Source organism: Emydura macquarii, unplaced genomic scaffold (genome assembly GCF_026122565.2).
Source record: "Emydura macquarii macquarii isolate MOO-44397 ecotype Brisbane River unplaced genomic scaffold, CSIRO-AGI_Emac_v2 contig_3305, whole genome shotgun sequence".
Classification (NCBI taxonomy): domain Eukaryota; kingdom Metazoa; phylum Chordata; order Testudines; family Chelidae; genus Emydura; species Emydura macquarii.
In genome coordinates, this window is record NW_027133442.1 from 893174 (window position 1) to 921033 (window position 27860).

Sequence of the window (27860 nt, forward strand, 5' to 3'; positions counted from 1 at the left end):
GAAGGCGATCCCCCTCACTGTAGTTAAGGGAAAGTGAAAGGAGCCCTAGTCACAATACAGAGATACAGATGATCTGCCCCTTATTTCAGAGGCAGAAACTCTGCTCAGCTTGGCATTCCGTCAGTCAGTGTGAGAGTAACTACGACCATCCCAAACCTTCTTTTTAAATAAAATGACAAGAAATTAGTCTCAGTCCCTTCCTCTCTTTTCCACTGGAACTGCTTAGAAGGAAAGGTCTTACCAGAGCCCAGAATTTCTAAGCCAGTAGTAAATTTCAGTAGCTCCAGAAAGATGGAGAAGAAACTTTTAGAGGGGAATAGAAATAAGTAGCAGGGCTACTTACAGAAGGGATAGGCTCATTTACAGTACAAGTTCTTAGCATTCCAAGCAGCTTCAGGACTGTGCCCTCGATAACAGGTGCAGTTCAGCTTCTGTACTTATCTCCCTCGGAAGATGTTCTGGTGCACAGACTGCATATGTACTCCAGAAATCAACATTCTATATATGAAGGCTAAATAGGGTCCTAAAATATGTAACAAGTCAAAATATGGACCTTCAAGTATATGAGGAGGAAAAAAAGGGAATCTCAAGGTAACATCTACAACTTCAGTTTCATAATTCAACATTTTTTATGTCAGTCCTTTGCAGTAACAAACAGCGAGCTACGACTATGTTTGTGTGGTAGAGTCATGAATTTGGATTTAAAATGGAGACACATACTACTTAGTCAAGCTAAAAGATGCATGCATGATGGATCCATTTTACGTCATGAAGTCAATGATTTGCAAACTAAGGTTTGGTCTACACTACAGACCTATATTGGTATAACTACATTGCTCCGAAGTGTGAAAAATCCACACTGCTGAGCAACATGACATAGTTTATACCAACCTAATCTCCTGTGTAGATAGCGCTATGTTGACAGGAGAGCTTCTCCTGTCAACATTGCTACCACCTCTCGGGAAGGTGGATTAACTATGCTGATGGGAGAGCTCGCTTCAGTTGGTTTAGAGCATCTGCATTAAAGCACTGCAGCTGCTCTGATGCAGCATTTTAACTGTAAATCTACCCTAAGAAGCGTTATGAGATTATCTCCTTACAAACTGTTACTGCTTATATGGACAACTCAACTGACCAGATTTATAATATAGACCATAACTTTCCAGAAGATACCATAATGGATTCTGAGGGACATGATTTTTCAAAATAAACATAATCAAAACAATATTTACCTACCATGTTACAGTACTTCAAAGGAGCCATTGTAATGTATCAGGGAAACTGAAAAAGGTTTTCAAAATTAGTAACTATAGGGAAACACTACATATCTGCTGGAATCTCTTTTATGTTTAGATTTAAGTAACCATAAAAAAGGACCACTTAAACAAGAGGTTTAGCCACTCTGATAGTAATCTTACAACAATGTAACACATCCAACAGAATTAAAAATATAAACATTTGCACAGAAAAAAATTAACTCAGCAGGCAGGAAACCAGTTACAGAAAAGTACCTTTCCATAAGCCCTAACTTCCTATTGTCTCCAGGACCACACCTTCAGCCTTCTACAGAAGCCCTACCAGATAAATAAACTGAGTTGCCTTTTTCAAGGGCATATAAAGAAAGAGAAAAATGTCATGAAGTGTTTAAGGGCTGATACAAAACAGCATAATGACATTTAATATAAAAGCCCTAAATAATTATACACCAGATCCTATACATGCAATTACATATTAGACTCATGGAAGTTCACAAACCAAAGTAAATGCATTTTGCTTATGAGACAAGCCAACAAAATTAAGGACTTTCAAAACTTTTTAGCTATGAAAGTACAGAATACATAAAACCAGGTACTGAGCTCAGACTACTTTCAGAATGAAAAATTGGAGCTTGGTGTACAAAATGCATATTCAATTGTATATTAGTGTATGAATTTATTACATTTATTAAATTGAGTATCTGTATATGCAAATAGCCAGATAGGCATCTAGCTGGTGTATTACATCTTCATTCATTCTAACCACAGGTGCAAATGTAAGTGTGCATTTTTAGGAACATAGGAATTGCCATTGTTAGTGGATCAGCCCTGTGGTCCATTTAAGTTCAGAATCCTGTCCCCAGCGTCACACACTTCAGAGAAACCTGCAAGAACCCTGCAATAGGCAGATATGGGGGCAGATTATCTTGAAAAGGTCTCATTCAATTCCCTAATAGTTAGAATTGGTCTTAATCTTGAAGCATTGCTGTTTATTTCCCTACCAAAACTGCTAGCATTAACTATAACAACTCTGTATATTCTTGAATCTCATTAAATTCTTGGCCTTAGTGATATCCCATAACAATGCGTTCCACAGTCCAATTATAAGATGTGTGAAAAAGTATTTCCTTTTATGGGTTTTGACCTTTTAATTTCATTGACTGTCCTTTTGTTCTTGAACAGAAATACCTGATCTATCTTCCCTAGTCCATTCCTTATTTTATATACTTTTTTCATGTCCTCTCATTTGTCTTGCCTCTAAAGTAAACAATTACAATCTTTTCAATCTTTCTTCTTGAAATTTTTTCATGTCCAGTATCATTCTTGTACCCAAACACTTATTTTCCATACAATCAATTTCTTTGTTTTATTGTTTTTACTTTGAATCACTTTGGTTTTGGCAGTTTATTTTAGCCACATTACATTGTAAAAATTTGGTCACATTCTTTTATATCTAAATTAAATTACATACTCAAAATAATTTAACGTAATTTAGTTAAAATATAAAAGTGATCACTGTATATTCTGCACATAGGGATTATATTGGATGGTTTAGGAATACTATAAACAACCATCAGTAGCTCCCGCTAGATGGAAAATTATTCCCCCCCCGCCCAAGAAGAACATAGCATTCTGGGGAAATAAACAGATGTTTCAACCTCACCATTATAAATGGGTGGTCACTGAATACTATAAAATTCAAATATGCCAATTCCACACCCAATAGCTATATTAATATTAATATATTGATTGGCTCATTTCCTTCTGAAATACAATTGAAAAGATTCTGTGTTTGTACAGGATGATTCTGACTAACTTTCTAAAACAGAACTATTAGAAAAATTAAAAACCTCAGAACAGAACAGAACAGAACAGAAACAGAAAAATGTATGGTTTAACTTGTTAGAAAATGAATCCTGAATTTTTATACTATTTTAGTTTTAAAATAAGACAAGAACTTGCATATACTTTTAATAAATATAAGCTTTCAGATATTGATCTAGAAGCCACCGACTTACATTTACAAAGCTTCGAAACTAAAGAAGAGGCTTTTTAGCCTGAGGGGTTAAAAGTGTGGGTGTGGAAGTGGGCTTTTGTTAGAAAAATTAGCAATGCTATGAGTCATTGTGCATTAGTGGCAGAATAGTTTTGCATCTTGTATGAATCCAGACACCATATGCCATCCGAGGACCTATTACTTTATTCGGTGCCATTGCTGACAGGCAGACACGTGGGTATCCCCAGTGGAAAGGCTGTCTCCTCTCCATGGTGAGTACAGGAACCCAGTGATCTGAACACATCAGACATTGTAACTAGCAGCAGGAACAGCTGGTAAGCAAGCAAGAAGCAATGGCAATACAGAGCTAGAATGTTAATGAGACTGCATGAGCTCACAACACAAACCTCAAAAGGGAAAATATCAATTTGAATTTTGTCAGTTCCTGCATTGCAAAATGTGTAAATTTTAATTTATTTTTGATATCTTAAGGCTCAATCCTGTGATCCTTATTTAGGCAAATTCCCACCACAGTCATGGGAGTTTGCCTGAGTAAGGACTGAGTAAAATCTGAGTAAGGGCCTTGGGATTTTGCAGTTTAGTTCTATTATTTTAAAAATGTGACCTTTATTTCCAGCTAATAAGGTAGTAAGCGGCCAAACTGGCAATCTTCCGTCAGGCAAAACTTGTGGTAAAGCCAATGAATGTTTTGTTTTAAAGGGGATTACAGAGTCTGAATTAGATTTAAAATTAATTCACAAACAAAAATATTATAGGATCTCTCTACACACACACTCTCTCTCTCTCTCTCTTCCCCACCCAGAAATTCAAAGCATAATATTTGGAGGTAAATTTTCAAAAAGTGTTTCTCAAGGTTTTAGTTCATGGCTCCATTTGAAATTAATGGGAGCTGCACAGCAAATTCCCCAAGGATTGCCTTGAAAATTTCACAGTAAAGTCCCTAAATCCTTACTTTGTGCTGGTGTGGGGTTAAAAAAAAAGCCACAACTGTTTAGAGTTAACAATTCAGTGTTAGCCCAAACATAGGAAGTATTGTGGTTAATTTTGTTTTCTGTCATAACTTTAAAAGATATTTTACCTACGAGTATCTGAGTTAGAGGTTCTTTGTTTTTCTTGAGAACCCAGAATACCACTAAGCTAACAGGCGTAGGGAGCTGTATTCAGCTCTTTCTTGGAGAGGAAAGAACCCTACACTCAAGGGAGGAAGTGACTATCAACTATTTTGTTTTTAAAATCTGCTTATGATGGAACCTAATTCTCTCTTTGCTAATCAACAAACCAGATATTGTAAACAAAATTCTGGGGTTTCACCAATTTCCAACACAGATTTTAATACTAATAACAATGTATAGTAAGGGTTCATAATACAAATACTTCATTATTTTAAAAAAATATACTGAAGTACATTTAGTAGTGTAGTATTAAATTAGTGTTACAAATAAAACTATATTTCTCTTAATTAGTGCCCAATTTTGCTAATGTAACTTACACTGAGTAGCATTGCACTCTGTGAGTAACCCTATTGAAATCAGTGGAATTACTCACAGAAGAAAGCACTACTCAACAAACAGTAAGTGGCCCTCAATGACCAATGGACATTTCAAAATTCAGCATTACTATTTAGTATTTCCATAGCTCTATACAGATTGCTCCTGGTCTCAGAGTGGTGCAAAGAGACTATAAAGCTACCCGAATTGAGGCTATTCTTGTGGTGAGCCCTACACAATCCCCCTTTGCAGGCTATGGCTGGGGTAGGGGAATGGTCAATTCGCCTTTGTGCTCTGATGATCCCATATTATAACTACCCCGGGAGAGTTATTACCAGCCAATACAAATTAAGAGTACAGCTGAGGTTCCCTTTACTTGGTTATTGGTGAAACCAATCTCGAGCAACCCAAAAAGAACAAAAGTGGCATATTGTCACACTTTTGTACAACTCAGCCTTATCCAAGGAGTGGGATCCACATGTTCAAAGCATTATACACATAATAACTAACAAAATTCTGCAGAATAAGTGTATGGTGCAGTATAAATAAAATTGTTACAGATGGGGAAATAAATCAGAAAGGGAAAGTGATCTGCTAAAATAAAAGCATTTTCCATGATAGAGCTAAAATTAGAACTCATAATTCCCAAATCCACCCCCTATGCTCATTCTAGTAGACTATACTGCAAAAACACAATGTACTTTCCAATCCTCAGTATGAATTAGAGGTTTTACTGTATATTTAGGCCAAAAGTTTTAAATTCAGTGGAATTACTCCACATTTACACCATTTTCACAGAATAGAATGTGATTGGTATTCTCTTTATGACATGGTATCTCACACAGTTAATTAATTTTTGGTTTTTAAAACTATTTAGCCTACCATGACATTATTTAACCATAGATTCTGTTTTATGAATGTTACTAAAACAATGTAACAAAAACCTTTTAAAAATTGCTTATTTACTGGAGAGACAATGGTTTCTGCACATATGGAGATCATAATCAAGAGAGGATGCAAACAGAGCAATTGAAACTTCTATCAGTGGATTAGGACTGTATCAGTGACATCACTGTCAAGAGTTGCAGCACTAATGACTATATCAAAAACAGAAAATAATGATTCTCATATTGAGACTAAGGCCTTTACCAATAAAGGGAACAGGATCAATTGTCTTGCAAAATTCACAGCACCTAATCGAGGTGAAGGGTAATTAAGTTCAAAGTTGTGGTGGAAAGATTAGTTGGATTGTTGACATGGGTTAATTCTAAGGCATACGAAAACATGGGGGAACAACAAAGGCCTCTTTGTCAATAAGCTTTCTGAGGGTAGTGCACTCACAATGCAAGCTAGATACATATAACATGGAGGTCTTTATTTGGTAACCCTGACTGTAACGCCAGCAATGATTTCAAGGAATCAAATGGAGCCTTGAAATCAATGAAGAGGAGCAATGCTTCTGTTATGATGAGAGAGATTTCAAAGAAAAACAAGAATGAATTGGCAGGAGAGCTAAACTATTCACTATCAGAGACAATCCTCCTATCACTCGTCTGAGGGATGTTGAAAGTGTGAACTATAATTGCTGTACCTGATCTATGAATAAAGAGGACTTTGCTTTCTGGGGCTGGCTACCGTTCTGGTTCTCAATTCAGTTCTTAATTCTCTTTAATTCTGTATACATGAGATACAGAAAGGAAGAGATGGCACTAAGCTTTTTAGGATGGTGATCATCATCAGAAGTGAAAAGGAATTTACATCCAAGATATGTGAAAAGGGAAAATGAGCAATCATTAGTATATGGGAGGAAGCACAAATGTATCTGAAATTTAAGGTTTTAGGTGCTTATGACTGTTAAGTGTGACTCTGTGGAAGCGAATATATACAGAACTATACAGTACCACTGGAATGCAATATATTTCTCTCCAAGTCTAAGAAGTGCACTATGAATAAAAGCTGAAGAGCTGCCTCCACAATCCCATGTAATGCCACCTAAATGCTTTGCCTCGCATGACTTATTACAGGCTGGAACAGATTAGAGCTATCGATTGCTGCCTGGAGAAGGTTCTCACTGTGAGAACGGAAGGCAAGCAGCAGAGACTCACAGCTAAACTATCGATCTACTTCAGCAGGGAAACTGCACTTGAAAATGAAGGTCACTACTCCTTTACACCACCTATTAGAGCTACTGTAGCGTTCATCAGACTACTTCAGAAATTGGTGTGATTGGACCACTACTTCTATCTCAAACCTGTCTTGTGATAGCTGGTTACAATAGCTGACAGAGCTACAATAGCTAAACATGGCAAGTTAAATCTGTACCTTTTCTGTAGATAAGGTATCAGAGACTGACTATGGATACTTCTTAGAGTTAGAACTTATCATTTCAGCAGAAAACTGTCAAGTGCCATATCAAATAAATTGCCAAAGCTACAGTAATACAGTCTTAAGAATTGCATTCTAATTTCGAACATGATCTATATAATTTAAAGACAAGTATCACTGGATTAAAAAATCCCTAACCCTTAACCTAAAAATCTAGATTTTTAGGCTTTTTCATTGATTTTCAAACACAGGTACCATCAGAATCAAATAGATCAAAATGGCACTCTTCTTAATTAAAGTCCAACACAGCAAGTAATATACATTTCAAAAAAAATTGCCTCTGGTATGGGTTGTAGCATACCAAAAATGTTTTAACCCACCAGACAGTCCATGTACTTAGAATTATATTTTAGCCACACAAATGTTTAAATCAAGCACGGTGAATATTTACTCTTTCAGGACAACTATTAAAAATAAAGAGGTGGTATGTAAAATTAATGTTAAGGGTTTGACCTAAACCAACAAAAGGAAATATATTCAGAATTAAAACTGAAAATCTGCATTTAACTTACCCTATTCTGGACATCATATAAAGTAGATATATTAATATCTGGACACAATATGGTGAGTTGAAGACTTTGAATATCTTTGCTTTTGTGGTTCTACAGGTTAGACTTTTATACTTAACCTAATGTAGCTAATTGTTGTTTTAATATAGGTAAGTATACGTACTGTATTCACTACAGCACATAAATGTTTAAGAATTGCTCATGTGCCAAACTACTGTACTAGCAGTAATTATCACACTTTCCTACTAATCTGCAGTACTACAAACAAATATATCTGAGTAGAGAAATAGTGACATCCAATGCTCAGCTATTACATAAATCAAGTGTGTGTTCTTGTTGTCTGTATGTTTATATAGACATATACACAAACATATACTGTTGCAGTTGAATAGTATGAGCATTCAAGATAAGCCTGAGAAGGCACTCATCACAACCCTCTACTTTCAGGGTTTATATGTGGATGAAAAAACCCCAGCCTCGCGGTGGAACACCATACGCTGTCATATTGGGAGTGAATTTTTTGCTAGCCCAGTGAAATTTAGTTCAGCTTGATTTTTAATTTACACAAGAGAAAAACCAAACAAAACCCCAAAATGATAAATGACACTGTTAGTATTTTCAAATTTTTGGAACCTTCTTGCCCGACTACTAGCAGCAATGAGTCTATGGAACAAGAGGAAGAGGTGTAGTAGAGTGTAACACAGCTATCTCCATTTCTATTGCAGGGAGGAGACAACCCCATACTGCAGAATAGTGGAGATTTTACTAAATGAAATGATAAAGATACACAGGAATCTGAAGTTGCAGGAATCAAGTGGCTCAAGAAGAAAATAGCATCAGTTTTTGTTGATGTCCTCTAAAATGAGGCTTTTTAAAAAGATGTCTTTAGATTGACCATGGATTTATTAATCCAAAACAGATATTAATTTACCATCTAATGGTTCCTGATAGGAGAAACTGTAGTTAAACTATTAAGGAAGTAGTTAGAAGACCAGAGTCAGATTACCACTGAATGTAGAAAGCATAGCAAGCAATGTGTGTGTGAAGACGACGACAGACCGTAAATCTTATGGTCTTCAATGGATGCTTTAGAAGTTAGGAAAACCTGGGGCAGCACTTCAGATGTGTCCCAAACATTTTATATCTTCACATTGTTCTAAGCAATGAACATTAGTGAAACGATAAATTGGATAGGAATTACTACAGTCACATCCAACCGAAGGAAATACCCAAAGTCAACAAAGGACCAGCAGATTTTAGCACCACAGTCTCTTCTGAAGTTAGACAGGACCTTACCAGAACTATCAGAGAATAACCATATAGGTATTTCCATCAAAGAAATGAATGCTCCAATTATCAGTGCGCACCTCTTATAGTTCAAGCTCAAGACAGAGTAATCCTTCCTCACAGTTCCACTCAAGGATCCAATTCACCATGGATCAGTGTGGCCATTCCTCAGAGGCAAGCTATGAGATGCTCTTCTCTCAAATTCAGAAGCAGGCAGAAAGGCCTCAGTAGATTCTGTACTACTTCAAACCTTAAGAGTTTCCCAGTGCAAGTGGACTGAGTTTATCCTTTCTCGCTAGTCGATGTAAAGCATCACTGACTGGTTGTACAAAGACAATTTTGCATGACACCAGATTTTTAGTGATCCATAGAGAATCCAGGAAAGTTTTCATTTCTAGGATGCTGATATGTACTATGCACTCCTAGAGGGACAAAGTATTCTGCGTATGAAATTTCCTGATGAGCAGCCCAATTGTAAGCATAAATGACCAGAAGCAACTTAGATTTAGGGAGTTAGAAAATTAATCTGCTTTGACAGATTGGATTTGGAGACATGTTAATCAAAGCAGTATTTTCCAGTTGCATTCTGGGAGTATGTGCATGATATGAGGTCATTGAAACGTCAAAATCCTTTTGGCAATCAATTTGAAATTATGAATTATGAAACAATATTACTTAAGTCCCTGAAACTTGCAGACTCAATTGCACCTTCACCTCCAGAGAATAAAACTAGTACGTAAGATTCAAAACAACATAGCGATTTAGATTTAGAACAGTATGAGTGCATTTTACAATACAACCTTGCTTTGTTTCTTTTTTAATCTTGACAGATAAACCCAGTTCTCAAGACGCATGGTAAATGACTGCAAGACAACTGAGGAAACAGTACCTGTGGAACATATGGATGTGCAAAAAGACCTTCCTAATGTATAGTTCATTAAGGAGAATCTAGAGGAAAGCACAAAAATACATTGTATATGTGCCAGTGTCAGAAGTTACCCATACTTAATTACAAATACGTAAACCATGTTCAACCTCTCTCTAGATTGTATAAGATCTGGATTCCATCAAAAGCCAAGTCTATATATCTCATTATGGACTTTATGTATTTCAGTTATTGTATTTTTGTATATAAGATGGAAGAGATATTGTTTAAGAAAAGAACAAGAGGAGCTAGCCTGAAGTTCACTAAGCTAAATACAAGTAATCCATATCTCAGAAAAATCCTTGAAGTCAGTGACAGGTCAGTTTGGGTTTTATTAATTGCTTTATTTACAGTATTAAATTTACAAACAAACATTAGTTCAGCCAATAAAAGTTTTTTTCTGATATTGATTATTTTCAATTAGCCTAGTGAACCCACACATTGAGCATTCAATGTGAAGATAATGTCCCACACATGCCAAAAATAAGTATCTTCCATAATACAAGAGATTGAGAAACTTCTGTGTATTTTCTGAAACTTGCAGCTCCATGCAATCTGCCTGAATCAATTCCTGATCTTCACAAGCATCAATGCGTATCCTTACCACATGCTCAGCTATTTCTCTAACCTACAAAATCAGCTTCTGGGAATTCCTTGCATACAATATACCATTATTTATCTTAATTTTAAGCACTTTTGGTAGTCATTTCTCAAAATAATCCATAGAGGGGACTCCTACCAAAGAACATGGGACTCGGTAGTGAAGAATATGATCACATAGTTTATCTAGATATACCCTGGTTTCTCACAAGGAAACCAAGTAGAGTTAGCAGAAACAGCAATTTAATCTTATAATATACTTAATTATCCAAAACATTTTCATATTTTTTTCTTTTATTACATTACTTGATTAGGCCCCAAAACATAACCTTCTTAGAAGAATAAATCTAGGGGAGGACTTGTTCTTTCAAGTTTTTACTGCCATGAGTTTGGGATGGCTGAATTACTCACATGTAGAACAGTTGTGAGTGACTTACGAAGGTCTTTCTCAAACAATCGCCAATTAAAACTTTTACAGCAGCTTCACAAAATCACATTTTGTTTATGTTAGATTTTTACAACCTCCTCCATTCCCCCACCCACAAGTATAACTGATGCAATTGTTATTTTAGAGGAAGGGGAGGAGAAAAATGGGAGAAACGTATTGCTGTCCACAAGTACAATGTGAAGCCATTTTACTAGTAGTTTTAAATTTTATACCCGGATTTGTGAGATATATGGTTTAATGTGGTGGCCATTCTACACATTGCTTTACCAAGCACCAATCATTCTCTCTCAGATGCTTAGCTAACTGGTTCTTGCTCACATGCTCAGCGTCTAAGTGATCACCATTTGTGGGGTTAGGAAGAAATTTCCCCTTATGTTAGATTGGCAGTGGCCTTGGAAGTTTTTTGCCTTCCTCTTCAGCATGGGGTGCAGGCCACTTTCTGATTATCTGGATATACTGTACTTAATCAATTCCCAGCCATACAAGGGGCATTTGGTAGTGCTGTACCTCAATTCCTCCTGTTCTCTGCACCTCTAGCACATAATAGTGTAGTCTCCTGTGGGCTGTAATACTCAGTCTAATTTCAGTTACTGGATTTAGTGTGGGGTGCTGCCGGTGGCATGGGATATATAGGTCAGACTAGATGATCTGGTGGTTCCTTTTGGCCTTAATCTCTATAACCAATTTGCCTCAATCCTGATTTACAAGGTTTGGGCCAATCTAGGAGATGTGCTACTTCCACAGCTGCTTTATAGCAAAACTGAAGATAAGTTAGATGTACAACAGCAACTTGACCTGCAGTCTTGAATTACAAGAATTTATATATATATATATATGTCACTGTGTCTATGAAGTTGTTCTACCCAGAAGCTACATCATTTGCTAAAAGAAGCAGTTTAAATCCTCTGAAACTGACTATAAAAATATAGCATATTTTTCTGAGCTCTGTGTATAATATTTAGCAAAAACATTCATTGCCATCATTAGAAAATGCGTATAAGTAAAATTTCCCAATAAATTACATTTAAGGAACTCTAAATTGACTAAAAAACTATTGGAGAACCCTGAAGAAGAGACCACACAGAAGGATGATTCTTTTTACATGGAAACATTTTTCACTGCATCATAGATTTACATGCTCTTTGTAGTGCCCTGCCTTTTTCTCTGTGTGTAATTAAACTGATTTAAAGCCTTAGTTTTACACAAACTGTTTATCATCCCTACTCCCATTATGTTCTTTTCAAGTTGGTGCTGAGAAATAGAGACCTCAAATTTAATTGGGATTTGATTAGGAGGACCTTTTATTTATCTGCAGTCAATTGTTTTAGCCTGAGAGAGTACTCAGGAATGATATCTCTTGAAGATTACTTGTTCCTTCCTCTCTCCAGGAAACAGAAGATGGTTTTGAAACCCTCAAACTCTTATGCAATACTTAGTATGTTAGTTTACAACAATTTCTGGTAGATTTACATATTTGTATGCTATATTCTTATTATGATATGTCATCTGAATGCTTATGATTAATCATTAAAACATTAAAAACACATTTGTGCCTCAAAAAGCATGACAGTGAGGCTATTCCCTGAACAATATCAGCTAGCCCTTTATAGCATCTTCAAGTTTGTGAGAGTACTCTTTAGTGTGGGCTAAAGCTGGGAGTCCAGACATTTCTAGAAACTAAGACTGTACTCCTGAAAATGAGTGGATTATTTAAATGTATGCTGATACCGGACACTAGTAAACTATATAACACTTCAAGAGGAAGCTGGGTTCAGATCTTTCAAAAGAATACTATTCTAGTCTCTGTTTTGTAATCTAACTTAACACAAGTACAACTACATTGGTTTGACTTTGTGCGATACCATCATTCTGTCTGAATTGTGTAAATGAACCAGTTTACATAAGTGTCTTTGAGATAGAAGTCAGCAGCTACACCCTAAAACTTAAATATATCAGTTAATTAACAAATGTTTCATGCTCTAATATATGCTTTAAAACATAGAAATCACTGCAGCAACATGAAAAGTATTTAAGGCCAGGGAGAAAAAAAACACTCATACACTCTTTGAAGTTTTTACCTTTCCTACTTTCTAACATCAAAATGTATTTGGGTACAACAATGGAATTTGAGTCATCATGACCAAATGATTACAGTGCAAACCCTAGATTCTTCTGTGGCTCTGCAGGCTTCTGGTCCCCATGGTAACTAAACCTCAGATATTGTCCTCCACTCAGCTGGAGTACTAAGTATTGGGAGGCTTTTGTGTCTGATGAGATTTCTTCCACAACCTTCTAGCAACAGACCCTAGTGCTTCCTCCTGACTCTTTTCTAATTGAGATGCAAATTAATCTCTGTGGCTGATTACACTTCCCTAAAGCTACTGACAAGTGCAGCTGTAACCAGAGTTTACAGACTTTCCAACAAGTGACTTCAGCTGCCATTATTTGCATGAGGCTGCCAGGACTTTACAGCCCACTATCTGGGAGATGTTGATCACTTCCCCTTAGGCAGTGCAAGCATTTTATTCATTGCATGTTGTTTAAATTTAAAGTGAAAATGAAAGTGAACTCTGCTATCTGAAATAAATGTTTTTACAATTATTGTACTGTCCCAAAAATTATTCTACTCTTTGCAGCATGTCTCTGACTCCATCATCATTTGTCATAATGCACTGTCTCTCTTTACTTCCAAGTCTAGGTCATAAACAAATTTCTGAAGCCCTCTAATAGTTTTTGTTGTTGTCCTCTGAATGCCTGCAGATTTGTCAATATTTTACTGCTACTGAGGTGCCCAGAACTAAATGGAATATTTCAGGTATGGTCTCGGCAGAGATACAATACTCTGCATCACTATCGTTTACCACACATCGTTTACCACCTATACACAGAACAAAAAGTATCTTTGGTAATTTTGTGGTAATGGTTGACAAATGTTGACCTTTTAATGGCTTGTACCTTAAAGAGAATGGGAACATTGTTTCCCTGCTCTGAGAACACTTCTTTTATACATATGCACCCCAAAGCTGCAACAACTTTTTTGGTGTCATATCCGTGTGCAAAGTCATGTTTAATTTTCTGTCCAATCTCAATCTTAATTCTTTCAGCATTATTGCTTTTTGGGTTTACCCTTTCCATTGAATATTTTTGTTTTAATTATTTCACAGCAGATTTCTTAATTTGTGTTTTTCCACACTGAATCTTATTTTCTTATTTCCAATTTTACTAGGTCCTTTTCAATTATTTCCTTTTCCTCATTTAAGTTTGTAATACCTGCAGTTTTTATTATCTGCAAATTTTATTAATATGATATTTAACCCCTTTCTTATCGTTATTTTAAAAAACTGAATCCCAAAGAGTTTACGATCTTAGGCCCTAATTCTGCAACTCACACCAAGTGCACTTACTCACTGCAAGAGTCACATTAAGTGGGAATAGCTACTCAGCATGCATAAGCATTGAAAAAATCAGACCCACAGCAAGGATGTAAATGAGACTGGACATAAACTTCAGCAACCTGCTAGACATCATCTCAGCAACGTAACACATTGCTATTTATAATTACATTTGGTTACAGTTCTTCAGCCCATTTCCAGTCTACATGGCACTGTCCATACCTAGGAAAATCTCATTAAATGTTTAGAGTAAGATTTCATGAGACATCGGAAAAGCTTCAATAATATTTGAATACTGTACAGTTATTGAAACTACCTTTTTTTGTAATTCTGTCAAAAATGCAAATAAATGTATCTAACTAACGCATGAGCCTATTGTTCAGAGTTCAATTAATCTGTAGATGCTTAGAAAATTTTCCTCAGTATATTTTTTCTACTATTTTACTGAGATTTGGAGGGCTTCTTTTTTCAATAGGAATCACTGGGAGAATTATCAGGATGATTATTCTTTCCCTTTTTAGAAGAAAAGAGGACAGTGATCTTCTCAGATCTTATAACTCTATCAATTCCTTATTCAAGTACTTCTGTTTAAAAATCACAGGGTGCTGCTCAAGGAACATGTTTAGTTTGTAACCAAACACAAATTTTCTTCTTAACACAGTCACTCTGAAAACACCAAGGTTGGATATCACCAGAACACAAAATATGAAAACTACAGAAAAGACTATTAGCATGTACATATTGAGCTTTTGATTATAATTACTAATTGCTAAAGTTTCTCTCTTTTGGTGTAAGCATTTTATGTGCATATAGGTGCATGGAAAATGATAGTTGTACATGTGAACCTTTTGAGCTTATCCTGTCAATCCCTCTCCAATCCTTTCCTATTTCCAAACAGCCCGACAGATTCCTCCACCCAAAAGGCTGAAGCCACAGCTGCCTTCTCATCCAATGATGGACCCTTAAGTCCTAGAGTGCTCTGTTCTGTCTTGTTTTCCCCACCAGAAATCAGCTGCTTCAATGAACTCCCTATGGCAGGGGTCTCCAACAAACTGCTCCGTCCCTTCCAGAATGTCACCAAACCTTTCCTTTCTTTTTAAAGGGGAATCTTTATTCTCTCCACTTTCTATTTGCAGGTGTTTTACTCACATCCAATAAAAGTTGCTTAGGACATTCCATCCTGCCTCGGTTTCTTCCCTTCTCTGATGTGACCTCTCCACTATGTTACCTGTTGTGAGATCCAGCTGCTTCTTTGTCAGGCTCCACTATTTCCATTTTCCATTCACATCACATCACTACAGGCACAGATTGATTTGATGCCAAAGTGCACAGAAAGGTAGAGGTACCTGGAACCAAGTATTGATGCAGTTAGACCGCACAATGCACCCCGAAGGGTAGAGTGGCACGCATCATGCCTAGTCTGTGTCTGTGTTGCATTAGACTAGAGTATAGGGAGACAGAGGCCTAATGAAGGTTGGGTCACAGCAGACTGGTGAAAACCAAACGCCTATGGAATGTGGAGAGACTCTAGAGAGTCTAGGGGGATGAAAGTCATGGCGATTCCTCTGTAAATTAGGTGGATGGGGTAGTCACAACAAAGGAGCGGGGGACCTGTTTATGGGGTGGTGTTGCCTTAATAGGAACCTTAAAAATTATTTGTTTTGGAGAAACAGCTGAATGATACAGTTCCTTATGAAAACCAGTTTACCTATCCCTAGCATTCTTGTATGGATATAATTATTTATATAAAATAACTATTTTCTTTTTAACACAGACACCCTCAGATGCCAGTATATCACCCTCAAATGCCATTACACATGCACAAACAATTAGATACATATATATCTGTGCTAAAGTGCTAGGGAATAGCCAAGTGGTTCTCATAAGAGAACTGTATCAGACCTGAGCTCTTTCTTTAAAACTAATCCAAACCTCCGTATGCGTGTGCACACGCATATGTATATCACTACCTTTATATCAGATTCTGATACCCAAGCACAAACTGTTAAGATATGTATTTTATCACGTATACAGTGCTCTGAAGTTAACGCTTCAGTATTTATACTTGCTGTATATCACTGTTTTTAGGTGAAGGAGCTCAGCTATAAAGAAATAGTTTTTGGACATGATATGCAGTGACCATGATTTGATTCTAAAATCATTGGTTAACTTGGGAACTGTAACCATAGCAAGTGGCAAACTTCCAGTTTTCAGCACTCTAGACATAGAAATACGTTCACTGATTGCCCACTAGGGAAAAGAAATAAGCAGATGGCAGTTGAGTTAGCCCTCACCACTGAGAAAGAGCAGTGACCACTAGATAAAGGCTAAACTTGATAGATTCTATTTAGCCTGCTGAGGAAGTTATTATAGGAAAATCTAGGAGGAACAAAGGGCAAGGATGAACATTACATCAAATCGTATCTTCTGTTTTCCAACTGTGTCAAAAATCATTTTTTCCCTAAGAGGTAATAGCATCTTTTTCACTCTTATAATCTCTGTTACTATGTTCAGGTTACCAGCAACACTACACTGACTGTTTTATTGTCAGACACAGCTTAACACATCTACTCATACAGTCAAGGTTACAGATAGAAGGAACTACTTTGACAGCAGTACTTAGGTGAATTACCCACTCATGAAACAAAAGTGAAAAAGCTAGTGAGTTTTGAGTCTTCTATTAAGTACTATCATAATCATCTAACTAAGGTATTGTTTGGACTTGCCTGTGCAACTCCAAACAACTTCACCTTGTTTAAACTGAAGAGAAAAAACAAAAAGGTAATAAAATGTTATTTAGCTTCCTTGATTCCTATGCAGATCTTCATTTCTGAAGCTTTTCACAAACACAATGAATGAAATTCAACCTTTCTACAAAAATTACTATTTCTTACATAGCCATAGTAGCTAGAAAAATTGAACCTAAAATGTACATGCCTCTGATAAACTCTAATAAAGCCTTCTTTCCTTCACCACAAAGATTGAGAATTCCAATTGTTTCATCTCAGGAAAATCAAATGAGGCACCCCTCATTACATAATTCAACCCCCGCCCCATCAAAAAAGCCTCCAAAGTAAACTTAAATAAGATGAGTGCTGATCCACAGAAACTTCTGGGACTGGTAACAGTGTGGTTAATGAAGCACACTAGAGCCATTTGATAATATTAGTGACATTAGGAGAAAGAAAACAGAATGTCAAATAATGAGTGATTTTATGCCATTATCCTGCATACCATGCAAGAATAATAATTCATATGACACATTCTACAACACTGGAGCATTCCTTCCAGTTACCTAGAACTACTGCTGTAAGAATGTGTTCTCTATACTCTAAGATGCAATGTGAGTAAAATGAAAATGGAGATAAAGACTGATAAATATCAATACCATTGGCCAAATGCTACCTATCTTATTGATGTGAAGATTCCCAAAGACGACTGTGGAACTACTTGCATGATTACAGTAACTGAGTAGAACTGAGCTCCTTTTGTAAATATTAAACTAATATAAACAATTATTTTCTTTATGCTACAGAAATTTGAAAATAATCCCCTTCTAAAGTTTAAAACACCATTACATCTAACAGTATGCCTGTTGACTTTGCAATTAGCAGGAAGGTCCAAAAGTGTTGGTGGGAACATTTCTGTATTGCTATCTTTTATTTTTAAAACATACCAAATCAAATAAAATCTCAGCAAGAATGAGTCTAAAAACATGCTGCTTGATATGGCATTTTCCTGATGCACAGTTCTTAGCATGAAGCCAAACAGAAGAGAATTCATTAGCACTTACCTCTAATAGGAAAATATTTGTACTTATGATTCCTACTTACAAATTGCATAAAATGCACAGAAAGGAAGGATACAAGCTCTGGTAGAGTGGTATAAGAGATTTCACAGCTCTGCTGGCATTGATGCATGTGGCACATATAAGGCTTGGCAGCAGTTTTGCAGTCACTATTGCTCCATCAAAGAGAGGACCAAAAAATGGCACCTGCAAACCAAAAAAATAAAAGTGATGGTCTTTTCAGATACAGCATTCTCTAGTCTTAAATTGATTGTATCACGCGGGGTGAGGGAGGAGGAAAGGATTTCAAAGGCATAAATGGGCACTACGCACTCAATCCCCATTGCCTTTTAAAAGGAGAAGGGCAACTAATTGTCCTCTAGACCTTTGAAAATCTATTCTGAGGACATTATATTAAATGCTGCAGTACACAATAGGGATCAATGGGGTTTTGGAGGGGAAGATTAAAAAAATGAAAATTATCTGACCAATTATCTCTTTATAATGAGCCTGTTCCTCTATTTCCAACCGAAACAAAGTAACCATGCTATTATATGCACCAAATCATCTTCTAGTAAGACATTCACACCAATATTTTGTTTTCAAGAAAACATATATTTGTTCAAATCTGGCATTGTGCTCTCAGCTAAATATTTGTATACCTAAAGTTCTGTCACTGGATATTCTTCACAGATATAACCATCAGCTCCCATCTCCCTTGGAGACCAAGAAGATACTAATAAATAGTTTTTCAAAGTCTGAGTGCAGACATAAAAAAATTGATTGTTAGAATAGTTCCTCCTGCAAGTGTGTTTGGGATGTAGTCCCTCCTCCATTCCATCACTTGGGCTAAGATCAGAAGAAAGGTAGGGCAATGAACATGGAGGAAAATTCATACCCAGCAAAGGGTTTAGTTTTGGTAAGTACTGCAAAGCAGGTTTTTTTGTCATGGATTTTCCATCTCAGATTGTAATTTTTGCTTGAGAACAAGCTATAGCTTAAACTGCAGCACAGATTCAAGTTAAGAACAGAAAAATTTGATGGCAACTGTCAGTCTTTGTATTTATATACGAAAGTAGCAGTAAGGTACAATGTGGAAATAATGCAGACACTGAACCGCAAATCTGTTAGATGATGATTGGTCTGGCTTGGGCCATGGGGACTGCTTTACCCCTTTATGCTCCAGATCTTTAGATGCATCTAGTGCAAGTTTGTCCAACGGGGACCACCTCCCGCTTAAAAAAGTAATTTAAACATCTATTAAATACTGACCACCATAACACATTTTGAATAAAGGGAATCTCTAGGTGTATTCTTATAAGCCATAGCACTAGGAAGAATACTGAGGTTCACTCATGAGTTTGAGATTGTCTAGCATCCTGAAGAACAGAGTCACCCTAAGAAGACATAGTTTAATGAAAATGGTAACAAGAGTAAAACTGAAGTCTCCAAGGGATGCAAGAAAAGAGAAAATCGCAAAAGAGGTCTAGAATCTGATACAGCTGTTAAGTAAACTTTAATGGAAGATTGGATTGAGCTAAATATAAAAAGTGAAGTAATCCAGTATGTCTCTCAAAGGGATTCTAAAGACATAATACAATCATTTCCTTTTAGCTTTAAAGAGTTTTGCACTGGAGACTTGAGGTGATAATGTCCTCAAGGGCCATACTGTCTAAGTTAGGGATGCCAGATATGGATGGAGGATCAGGTTCCAATGGCAATATACCAACAACAAATACTGTACACATCATCTCTTTTAGACTGTAAATTCTTCAGGACAGGGAACATCTCTGCTATGTTTGTAAATGACTTATAAATTTAGGGCAGTATAGACATGATTCTTTCTATAATTAAGATTGGAGTTAGCTTTCCATTATAAGCCAAATTTTAATAGGTCCTCACATTTATTAAAGCTGAATAAATTCATCAGATATTATCCGTGTGTGATCTGATGCCAGACAAGAATTTTTCTGGAAAGCTGCTAGGGGTAGGGAGAGCAGACAAACCAGACAGTGTTGTCATGAGAGCTTAGAAATTGAGTTTCTACTTGGAATGTTTCTACATTTTTTTTGGCCTGTTATTTTTAAAAAATGACATGAACTAGAACCCCAAACTTGATGTGATGATTGTTAGTTCTTCAAGACTAGAGCTGTTCTTAAATTATTTCTAAAAATGTAAAGAAAATATATGAATAAAAAAAAACCTGAGAGACTTGACCTATATTGAAAATACGTAGTCGTACCCTCAAGGATTCCTTAAAATAATTTACATCTTAAAAACAAAAAAACCCCAACCATCAGTCATTAGATAGACACCAAAAATTCAGTCAAGATCACCCAAACAACCATCCTTAACAGAGCCCATATTCTCATCTTTCGGATACTGTTGTGATAGTTTCATTATGGAAACCAAGATAGTATTAGACATATTTCAATGCATGTAAGATAGATACATTTTGCTGAGAGGTTAAACACTACATAGCTGTCCTCAGCACGCCTGACATGTAAACAAATACCTTCATAAGGTTTTTAAGATAAAGCACATTTTAATTTTTTATATTATGTATAACTACAGAGTTCATCTATGAACTTGAAGGCTGTAGTGTGTTTCTGGTAGATATTAATTTATGATATTCAAAGTAAAAGATATTTTTCTATGCTGAAGCTCAACAGGAAACCCCGCTCCAATGGGACAATATTGGAGGAATTTCTGCAAGTGGAACCTTGCCACAGAATTCCCCTCCACTGTACAGCCCCCCCTTGCATGAGTTTTATAAAGGGAAAGAATGATCTGGTCCAAGGTAATTAGCTTCTTGGCAAAGAGGTAGTAATAACAAAAACAAACAAAAAAAACCCACCTTAAAAACAGTATCAAGACTTAGAACTGTGACACCTTTCATTGGTTTAGAATCACTGCCCAAGGAACTGATCATATCATGTAACTTGACAACTTGCAATGCTCTCAGTGCCCCTGACCATCACAAATAAATGCTACTATAGGGACAAGACATGGAGAAGCCCAAATCATTTTTAAAGTGGTAAAATGTGCGGAAACATACAAAGTGAATATAGATGCTTAAAAGAAAAATGAAGTCTTATGAATACTAAAAAATTTTAAGATACTTACTTTCAGAATAAGTCAACCATGAACTCATTTCTTCATCACAAAAATCAAAATAAAAAAAAAACTAAACAGGAGCTAGTAGTAATTATCAAAATTTAATCTATGGATTTTTTCCATCTGTACTGAGGCTTATCACATAAATAAATACCCTCTATTATTCTTCTGCAACTGCTTTGTGGGTGACTGTGACAGTCATTCAATAAACGGACAAAAGGAATAATATAAATCCCCTGCATCCAGGGAATCCCTCTAATTAGAAGTGGCAATGAATCACAGAAGAAATTTGGTTTTAATATAACATCTGCAAATGACAGCTGCCTTTTCACACAGTTCTTATTAATGCCATTCCTTTACTTAAAATAACTATTAAACCAGAAAAAAAAAGATTAGTATAAAGTATTTCCATAATTTGACTAATTTTGGATTATTTTCAGCACATGCAATTTAACATTTAGAGACTTCATCTATTTCTCTATTCAAGATTTAGTAGACCCCCCAGGGGAAAAAAAACAAACAACCCATGCCACACAAGTTCTAGAGCATCAAGTTTTGTGCTGACTTGTTTTAAATTAAGAATTGCATATACAAAAACAATTCTATGAAAGGAAGAACAGTTTTAGAAATATTGAGACAGAGAGCAAAACCTGTTAATTTTGTATGCCAGGTGTGAATAATGAGGGTATACACTTATAAACACCATATGCAGACTTCACACACATTTTCAATTTGATATTTGGTGAGTTATGCATGTAAATGCCCAGAAACTGATCTGTTAGTCAATGTATTAAGAGTTAGTTTTACAGAAGTTTTAATATTCACATATATACATTTAATATCTAGAATTATAAAATGTTCAAAAATTTTTTTTTTTGACTATTAGTCATTATTTATAGGGTCTTGATACCAGCATATTAAAGAAAATGATTAGAATCTTGTGGTGGGTTGTCTTGAGGAAGTATCAAAAACTGAGTTACTAAATTCATCATGACATTTTCTGAAATTCTTCAATAGGAAATCTTCAACAAATGTCAAACAATCAAATGTTTCCAAACTCAGACATTTACATCTACAGAATTAAATGCTGGATTCTGACACATAAATCTATTTCAATATTATATCCCTAAAGAGAAAAAGCATCCATTTTTTCCATTCATGATTGTATTTTTATAGTATTCAAGAGAAGTATGCCATTAAACCATATTCTGAGCTAATGTAAAATGTTTTTCTGAATAATATGCAATTCAGAAGAAAAGCAGAATTCTGAAAACTGGAACTATTACCTTGTGTTACAGAAGAGATTTTATTGTTATTTGTATAACTCTAAAAGTGTCATAGGTATTTATGGATAAATGTGAAGACAAAATCCTTGCCCTGAACAACTTACAAAGTAAAGGCTCAATCCTGCCAACATGTGCAAGTAATTTTACTCATGTGAGTATTACCATGAATCTTCTCATCTGCATAAATGTAACAGGACAGGTGCCATAACATATGATATGCAAACAATGTGGTGGGGAAGGGGAGCAATAATAAAGAATATGGTACAATTGTGAAGTTAAGTCTTGTCAGTTCCATGATTTTGCATGGATTACTTTTTATGTGAATAACTTTTAGTATATCAGGGGGGAAAGTGGCCTATGGTTTAGAGGCCTCTCTAAAAATACGTATTTTCAGGAAGACTTTGAAGAAGAATGAAGGGGGTAGACAAATCTTGGACTTGGTCAAGGGAATTTCCAGGCAAAAGTTTCTATGAAAATTATCTAATTCCTGTGGTTTATAAATATTTAAAACACAGCAAACAAACAATGGCAGCTGCTGCCAACATGTGTACACAAACACCGTTTATGCACATACCTCTTTTTAAATGCAGTACAGATTCAACGAAAGTGAGCACAGAGAGGTCAGAATTGACTTTGCATGACAGTTAATGAATGTGTGGTATAAAAGACAAATATTCAGAATGCCAGTGTGTAACATGGTGCTGGTGATACCCAGAGCTGTGAGCGTGTTACCTCTCTGCCTTATCTAGAGTGTAGAGTTTCCTGGTGATGAAGTCAGGGTCACAGAGTGGAATATGGAGTTAACAATATTATTATTATTATTAATAATAATAAAAATATGTATTTATCCATTGCTATAAGCATACCTGGCACTTCCCAAAATGCGTTAAATCCGTAACATTAATAGCATTGTGTTTGAGGGTCCAATCCTCTGAATTGCTGAGAATGCTTAATTCCATCTGAATTCAGTGGCTGTTAAGGGTGTTCAGTACACTTCAGGACTGGTCTCTAAATCCCTAGTTGTGGATTCTAATTCCTTGCGAGTGTTGGCTGCACAAGGAATACACAACTGGGCCATAAATCCATAAGAATAAAAAGACCAGAACTATCAATTCATATGCAGACTCTCAATGCCCATGCTGAGGCCCATTAAAATCAATGGGACTCAGTATAGTCATAAGCTTTCACCCATGTGGATCTTTTTTGACTTAATGAGGTAGTTTGGTTGAATAAGTAAATTGAATGTATATTACTATGTCCTCTGTTCAGTACTTTATGTAAGCTGATATTATTTTAAGGACCAAAAACAAGATTACCCTTTGAAGAATCTTGTGTCACAAGGATGAAAAATAAATGTACTAAGCTAAAATAAACTATAGTCAGATAAAATTTACAGATGTAGAGAGAAATGTCCCCTTTTGACCACTACAAATTCTAAAGTAAGATATCAATGAAACACAAAAATTAATATTCTCTGCATTGCAAACACCTGCTTCATTACAATCACTAAGAAAAAATAGGGTTTTTTTGGTTCTACACACTAAAAGAAGGCAAGGTTAAATAAACCTTTTGAGTATAAATACTTCACTCCTATAGTAAGCAGCACTAGTTAAAAGACTGGGGAATGGGTAAATTATTGTACCAAATGGCTGAGAATTAATCTCTGATGACTAGCTGCAATCTAACGAGGCATCTGTGTCCCAGGGAACCCACAGTATGTCCCTGGCGGTATGTGTAGTGTGTAGAGTCTGCATGGCATTCTTTGTCCTCTTTTGCAGGCAGCTTTTCGTCTCATTGTTTAGAATATCCTCATGCATCTGTGACGCGTGGAATGCATTCATACTAACAGACTTACTATTGTTTTCTCTCAGAAGCTTTGTTGAGCAAAGACTGCATCGCAGTTCCTGATAATTATATTGCTTAATTAATCAAGACAAAAAAATTTGCAAATCATTGCCTGGTTGCCAAGCAGGGAGATAAAAAATGAAAACAATACAAGCTGAAGCAATATAACAAAAGTAACAGCTATCTGATCAGAAATTCTTATATAATGAAGCTATTAATGCTAAATCGGTTAATGTTAACATTGCTCCAGGTGTCTCTACTTAGATGCAAACAAAAAGGCTAACATTATGTATATAAAAGGCCAAATGTTGCCATGGATTCTGTAACCTGATAGAGAGGACAGCCTTTTCATTTGATTAGGGAATGCAATTTAAATACCAGGGACTGAAGCCAAACAACAGACATTTCTCTCTGCAAGCCTCTTTCATTCACCCTGAGGTCAGTAGCTGGTGAACAAAAGGTCAGCCACACTTGCCCTGGAAATGTCTGGATTAATTTTATTACATTGTAATGGTTTGTACTTTAAATGTAGGGATAACACTAAATTTCCAGTTGGCTATTATTCTTTATGCCTTTGGGTACTTTTTTGACTAATATATAAAAAGAGACAGCTTTTCTCGGGTTGATTCACACAATTTTCAAACAAATTTATAATGCTAAATTCTAATTTTTTAAATGAAATTATCTCATGACAAGATACTATTGGCTAGATTATTGTATAATACTTCAGCATTCTAAGATGTCATTTTCACTACTTTTAAGTTCCTGACAAGTGGATTGCAGATTCTTTATATACCCAAAATAAAATTTAACAGCAACAAAAGGTCATGACATAATTTAAAAAGTTGCAAATTCTAAGGTTTATTTTTGTAAATGTATGCTGACAAATTACTAGTTGTTAAACTGTACAGTTCCTATATCTTTCACTGTTCTGAAAGACATATTATATTCATCTTGAAAAATGTGTCACTAGATTTATGCATCATTTCTGCACTTGGCTGTACTCCAAGGCAAATATCATCCTTTATGTATGAAGGAAGTGATATTGTGGACTATAATTACCTTTATCAAATAAAATTTTCCTTCAAAAGTTACCATATCAAATATATTAGAATCACAAATTTACACACACTTATAATTTCTGCATTTAAAACATAAAAATCCCATCTTTATAAATACAACTTTTTAGACACTGGTTGCTTTTGCTTTGAGATTTAATCCACATTTACAAGGAAGTTGAAAAGTTACACTATTTTAAATTCTTGACTAAAACAGAAAAAAATTAAAATAAGCCTTATAGACACCACAACTAGTTTGATATTTCACAAAAAACCACAGATGCTGAGTGAGAGGAATGACACACAATCCTTAAATCATCCCACTAAGTCATCTTATTGCAGAGGCTTCAAAAACTGTTTGAGGGTACATACAGTACCATATGTGCAGCAGTAGCTAAGCATGATGGGGTGAATTAATGCCAAGTGAAAGCCTTAATTCTAAATTCCCTTGCTTTTATTAGTTTATTAGTTATTAGTTATTAGATCTTTGCCATTATTTTAAACATCTTTCTTTATATTTCACCTCTACAGTGTTATAATTTTGAAAGGTTGCCCCAAATGCTCAGCATTAATGTAATATGAATATGTTCTTCATTTTGTATCAAACAATTTAAATCTCTACGCATATTAAATTCTCAAAATAAGAGTATTTTTTAAAGCTACACAAGAATTGTTAGCCATTTGAACAATGTTTATGATGCACCAAATAAAGTAGTCAAAACATACCTCCGGTTTCTTCATTATCTCTACAAAAAACATGTGATTCTTCATTGGATAAATAATAATTAAAACATCTCCAAAATCTGTTGGTATAATACCCCTGCGGTAGTTCCTGGTGTGTTCAGACCAGACGATGTGAACCTCATCATTTCCCAAGTGACGAAGCTGCAACAGCAAATTGGCTCTTTATTAATCAGAGTGATAACAACAGTTTATGAGGGGTCATGGCTTACAAATTGAATTACAATGCTTGACAGTAGAAATATTTCATTACAAAAAAAGGTTAAAATATTGCTTTTTCTCTGCTTGTTGGAATTAAAAGCAACTAAATAACTTGTTTCATTCAAAGCACATTGTTATTTAATGGTTTGATTAAGTAATTATCAAATTATCAATTTGCATGAGGTGTAGATGCACAGTATATATACAGTTGTCTACACTAATCTGGATTACTAGACTAAAATGCAGAATATTTAAATTCAGTTAAAATATATTATAGCTTTCACAGTGGTAGTGACTGCTATGATTCAGTTTGCAAACACACTTTCCATTGTGACTCCCCATATCCTATTTTCTCAGACACCTAAAAGATTCACTTTTGGGTCTGACACTTACTGTGCTATATCTCTGCCAGAAGACAAATAGTGTTTTGAAAACGTGAGCAAAATCTCTGAAGTATTTTCGAGTTACGACAGAATGGGAGAAAAATGACCTTTTAAAAATATGTCTAAAGTTTAAAGTTGAAATTTAGCATAGAACTAATCCTTATTAAGTACTAATGTCTTTTCTTTGTTAGGAAAGAAATGTTTGTTATTTAACAAAGGTAAAGTCACTTGAAAATTATGTATTGAGCATCCACAACAGATTGTTTCTGCTATATACTTTACCTTGACATTATATCTATTATTAAAGATGAAATTTACTGCTATGCAGAGTGCCAGCACAAGACCTGTGCAATTCTTAAATTTCATTTAAACCTTAAAATAGATAAAGCTAGTGATTAAAGTGAAGCATAGGCCTTGTTTCTGGCTCTCTGTATAGTGATGAATTTCACTCTACTAGAATTGGATGGTAATTTTTAACAGTAAAAGATTTCTATCAAAGTTGCAAAACAATATTGTGATATCTTGCCAAGTTTCTAAGAATCAAAACATTAAAAACATTAAAAACAGTACCTTTGCTTAGGACAATATAGGGCAATAATATCTGGGATTTATACTTGAGCAAAGCAAAATAAGACATGCTCATACAATAACTCAAATTATTGTATGAGCTCATTATTTGATTTTACTTGACACAGAAAAGTTCTGAATGTATTTATTTAATTTATATGTATAAGTGAAAAAGCCATTTCAGTCCTATTTACAAAACAAGTAATCATCAGTCCTTCATTCCTTAGTTTGAAATGTGTAAACACTACACACATACACTATTTTTTCCCCTAGACCTCTACAGATTAGCATAAATTAAGTCTCACTATCCTGCCCATGGCTATGAGTATTCCATTATTTTCTAATGATATCTGAGGACTGAGATAAAAATAACTATAATGTGTGAATATTGTAAATATACATATTTAGCCATATTAAGCGATTGCACTATAAGATCATAGGGTGAAATCTTGATTCCACTGAAGACAATGGCAAAACTCCCATTGACTTCAATGATTCTAAGATTTCACCCAAGTGAGCAAACAGATGCAACTATAAAATCATAAGAGTGACCACAAGCAAGATGTGAA

General features: G+C 35.4%; 1 protein-coding gene across 6 annotated transcripts in view; it reads right to left on the reverse strand.

Annotated features, from left to right (window-relative positions):
• RALGAPA2 (Ral GTPase activating protein catalytic subunit alpha 2) overlaps nt 1-27860 on the reverse strand; it is a 346401-nt gene that overhangs the window by 77319 nt on the left and 241222 nt on the right. For 5 of the 6 annotated variants that reach the window (XM_067532894.1, XM_067532900.1, XM_067532897.1 and 2 more), the window contains 2 exons: nt 26126-26284; nt 18173-18300 (listed from right to left, as the gene is read on the reverse strand). In XM_067532894.1, coding sequence (XP_067388995.1) covers nt 18173-18300; nt 26126-26284 — 287 coding nt within the window. Of the gene's footprint in view, nt 1-18172; nt 18301-26125; nt 26285-27860 lie in introns of those variants that run through there. The other variant, XR_010917130.1, reaches the window with a different exon arrangement.